Genomic DNA, 4693 nt, shown 5'->3' with positions numbered 1-4693 from the left:
AGGGTTTCACATTTTTCGAGAATTTTTTTGGATAAAAGGACTTGCGGGCCTCCCTATTTGTTATATATTCCAACAGTGGTATCAAAGCCCTTTGGATAATATTACTGAAAAATAAAGAAGTACAAAGTAAATGCCCTCACGGGCCTCCCTATAGTAAATAAAGGAGACCCATGATGCAAGATATGAACCAGCTGAGTGACTAGACAGGCCCAGGTCACCCAGGATTATACCAAATAGATGAAACTATCACATCAATCTATGACTAGTAATCTAAGTAATAATAATGTATAAATCAACTAGTCTAGTCATCCGCCGTCATAAAACGGGCAGTCTCTCCTGTATCTGACTCTACCTCCTCTATGTCCACTGGATCTGAGGATGCTGCAGTATCTGGATTTGGGTCCTGCTGTGACATAGCGGGGAGTGATGGGATGCTGGCATCATTAGTGTTTAAAGCACATAATGCCTCAAACTGGTTACCTGTAGTGACAACTGGTGCTGAAGTAGTAGGAATATCTTGCTGAGGAGCAGCACTGGTACCTGAATGTGTATCTGGTGTAACCCTGACTGGCTGAGATGAATCTATAGATGCTGATGTGTCCTGGGTGGTCATCGGTGCCTTGCCTTTGGAGTTGGCAGGCTGCTCTGGAACCTTAGGTACATATCGTACCCTGGGTTTAGGAATCTGGATACGCGCTGCAACTTGGGCTTTTTTTGGCCCTTCTTCTTCTCTTCTTGGGCTGCTGAAAGCCCTGCTCATCCTGTAGGACCTGTAGATCTTGTGTCTTAGTGCCAGATGGGCCTGCTTCAGTTGCTGGTGCATTTATGGGTGCCCCAGCTTCCATTTCTTCAGCATACTTTGGCCTGTCAACACAATCAAGAAACTTGTGCCCAAAAATAGCACAATGAGAACATTTATCCGGCTTCCAAAAATTTCTGCATTTTACCCAACACCAGTGCCTCAACAAAAGCTGGAATATCATGATCTGCACTAACTTCAATCAACACCCTAGCAAAAAGAGCCCTGCCTGACTTTTTCTCAATCATTTCCTCAGTAAATCTGTCTAAAGCAACGGGGCAACTAATAACACTAGTGATGTGGCTAAGAATATCATAATCCCACATAGTAGCATCCAAATCATATATATTAACCCACATGTGAACATAAGTAGGTCTAATCTTATCATTCTCAATCCCGACTTCCCATTTCTTCAACAAAACAGGAATATCATTAAACAACCAAGGCCTATTCTTAATCACAAAGTCCATACCCTCAGCATTATCAAACTTAAAATAGAATCTACCCTGGTTATTCAAGACAACATCAACAAGTCCATACTTTTTCCACAATCTAAATGCATGAAAACGAACAAAAGGGAAAACAGACCTTTTACCAACAAAACTACCAACCAAAGTCATCAACCATTGCTCACTTTGTTTCGCAATGAGATCATCAGGAATCAGAGCATGTCTAGTACCAATCTCAGTAAAAATAGGAGGAATGAAACGAAGCTTACCAGTCCTATGTATGTTTGCCGCTTCTTTGAAAAGATTGGCAAAAGAGTTAGGTGTTTGATTAGCTTTTGGACTAGAATGAGCAAAATGTGGATCAGTGATAGGTGGAACACCATCATCATCTAACACAACTCTGACATTCCCATCATCATCAAGTAGATCAGTAGGTCCCGCAGATGAGATATTAATACCATTATGTGCATGCAAATCCAGATGTACATATGCTACATGTGATATTTTATCTAAAAAATCTTCAAGATTGATGTTATCATTCGAACTCGCATGAACTCCAACACTAAAGGTAGCATCAACTGGATCCAAAAGAGATGAAGATTGAGCAAGTGTCGCACCACTATTTGTTGAGCCAACAAAAGGATTAGGAGAACCCGAAAATGTTGACTCGTTTACTTTGTTAGCTTTTTGGAGTTGTTCTTGCAAAAACTCACTCGTTCACTTTTTCGAGAATTTTATATAATTATCATGGTTATTTTATTAATTAATTGAATTAATTGTAATAAAATAATGAATTAAAAAATATATAAAATTATTTTTTATAAACCATAATTTTCGAAATCTGGAAAAGATATAAATTTTTTTTTTAAACCCTAATTGTATTATGAATAAATATTATATGGATGTCCATATATGGTAACTAAATATTTGTATCGTATTGCAAGATTTGTTTCTTGGAGAAGGCTCTTATTTGTATCTATATAAACATTGTATTGGTGATGTTAATGAATGAATTAATCCATCTTCTCTATCTATTATCTTCTTTATTGTTCTATACTTTACAATTTCACAACACGTTATCAGCATGCTCTAATCCTAGAATCTTTTCTTCGGCCAATCAAATTTTCTAAGCATTCCAGTCTACAAACTTTCGGCCGACAAGTGACAAGCACCTCTTGAGGTATATTTTTCTTATTCTCCTTTTGAAACATTAAATGAAGTTGTAATTATATTTTTATCGAAATACCGACAATTGAGACAAATTCATTCAAAGCAGTTTAACTCTTACTACATGTTGACAATTGATATATATTATTTATATATTTTCTTATTATTCAAAAGTTTTGAGCCTTTGAGTTTGTATTCACGCTAATGTTATTCGATTTTTTTTTCTTTTTTTTGATCATATTTATAGAGTTATAATATACATTGCTACTGTGATTATTTGTTTGTTGCTTTTGTATTATACAAATCAAAACATTTTTTTTTTTTGGATTGTTGAACAGTCCGAATTGGTTGCTAACAGTAATTAGACTTGATTACGGCCATATTAAGCTCGTAGTTAGATTTGGGTGACTATCTCAACTTTAACAAGAATTATATGTGTTTTTTTCATGCTTCAAGATTAATAATAACGAAATGTATTTCAATAAATATGTTGGATCTAGTAATCTAGCATCATACAAAAGATTAATATATGATTTACTTCATGAAGACTTATCTCTATTTTAGTACATGTAGTATGTAGAATGCCTATGTGGACCTGCTTCAAACATATGGTCAATTCATATGTATATCCACATTCTCTTATGCCACACGTAATTAGTAGAAACAATATAAAAAGATTATATTGATCAATTATTACAAATTGAATTTCGTGGGCTTGTTTAATTTGCTTTCTGTCCAATTTTGTATGCGTATCTTGGTTCATGTTTCTTTTTGTATTGCACATCATGTTTAATTTTGAGGTTATAGTGTTGTTTTTTTTTTTAAAAAAAAGGAATATATATGAACATGAAAGTGTAATATGTAAAATATATACTTTCAATATGATTTTGCGATCTACCTCTATTCTTAATTAAGTCAAGACAATGAATATATCACTTTTCTGGAGTCGAAAACCTTTGCAATCTTTGTTAGATCTTAGTAATTATATACATAACTATCATGTATTATCGAGATTTTCAAATATCTAAATTTCGGATAACAATATGAATTCATAAAATAGTTAAAAAGAAACAGTTTCATGTTTATTAGCGTCATGGATGTCAAAAATAATACTCTGTATGTGGTTACCTATGTAACACCCCGCTAAAGCGGAATATACAGGATGCACAGATAAGCACAATTGCACACAGTACAAGTTCCAACATAGCCATTACTATATTTAAAGAACAGAAGTGCGATTGTTATTACAGAACATGAATGAACTTAGAATAGTCAATATCTGGAAGACAGAACAATTGTCTTTTAAGAACAGAACTTGAACTGATGTAGCAAGGAAGATCTTCGTAGCTCCTGAACTTCTACGCTCGAACAATCGCCAAAAGTATGAGCTTAGAAAGGAAGACTCCTATGCTAAAGAACTATGAACCTAGCCTGAAAAGCGTGTAAGTTCAAAAGGTCAACTACGAAAGTAGTTGGTGAGATTCACATAATGTACTTTTAGTTTACATATACGTATATATGTATAATAAAAACAAGATCATAAGTTTTGTACGTCGAACCAATGTACTTTGTAATAATAAGGACTAGGTCAAGATCTGGACTTTGAACATAAGTACTTTATGATAGTATGAATAGAACAAGAACATATAATGAACTTTAGTTATAAGTTTTCACTGCTAAACCGATTGGCCAGAACTAAACCTTAATGTAATAGTATGCACATATAGCTCATGTACGTCAAATAAGATCTATGTCAGAATAATGACATGACAAGAACAAGTAATATGCATCCTCCTGAACTGTGGAGAATGAGGGTGGGCCTACCCTAAACAACGCTGTCCATAATTACCTACGGTTCATTCTCTGAACTGTGGGATATGAATTGATATCAGTGAACAAGAACTGAACAAGTACATGTACGAACTAGAACATAATAAAGATCAAGTACAGTAGTATAAATGTATTTAAGATCCTGCCCATTCAAGACTTAAATACTCCTTCAAACAGTTTAAGAATCATTTCATAAGTAGTTCAAGATCAAGCTCATAATATAGTACGTAAAATAGTTCACGAACATACGTACAAGTACGAAAATAGTTTTCATGCTTTTCAGTCCCCGATAAAGAACTTTGAACAAATGTAATAACGGGGGATTAGTGAACTCACAGTGATCTGGTACAAGCACAAGTAGTATTAGCACAGTGTACAAGCACAAAGATAGATAAGTATATCTATCGCAATCCAAGCACGTCTTGATGGATGCCTAAGTACATATCAT

General features: G+C 34.5%; 1 protein-coding gene across 1 annotated transcript; it reads right to left on the bottom strand.

The window, feature by feature from the left end:
- Nucleotides 1-915: 915 nt before the first annotated feature.
- On the bottom strand, nucleotides 916-3626 carry LOC122583345. Its single transcript, XM_043755762.1, has 2 exons — nucleotides 3604-3626; nucleotides 916-1867 (listed from the first exon to the last, which is right to left on the bottom strand). The coding sequence occupies exons 1-2, from the start codon at nucleotides 3624-3626 to the stop codon at nucleotides 916-918; spliced, it is 975 nt and encodes a 324-aa protein (XP_043611697.1).
- Nucleotides 3627-4693: the final 1067 nt, after the last annotated feature.

Source organism: Erigeron canadensis, chromosome 9 (assembly GCF_010389155.1).
Source record: "Erigeron canadensis isolate Cc75 chromosome 9, C_canadensis_v1, whole genome shotgun sequence".
Taxonomy (NCBI): Eukaryota; Viridiplantae; Streptophyta; class Magnoliopsida; order Asterales; family Asteraceae; genus Erigeron; species Erigeron canadensis.
Note: the sequence above shows the minus strand (reverse complement) of the source record. Positions and strands in the feature narration are given on the sequence as shown.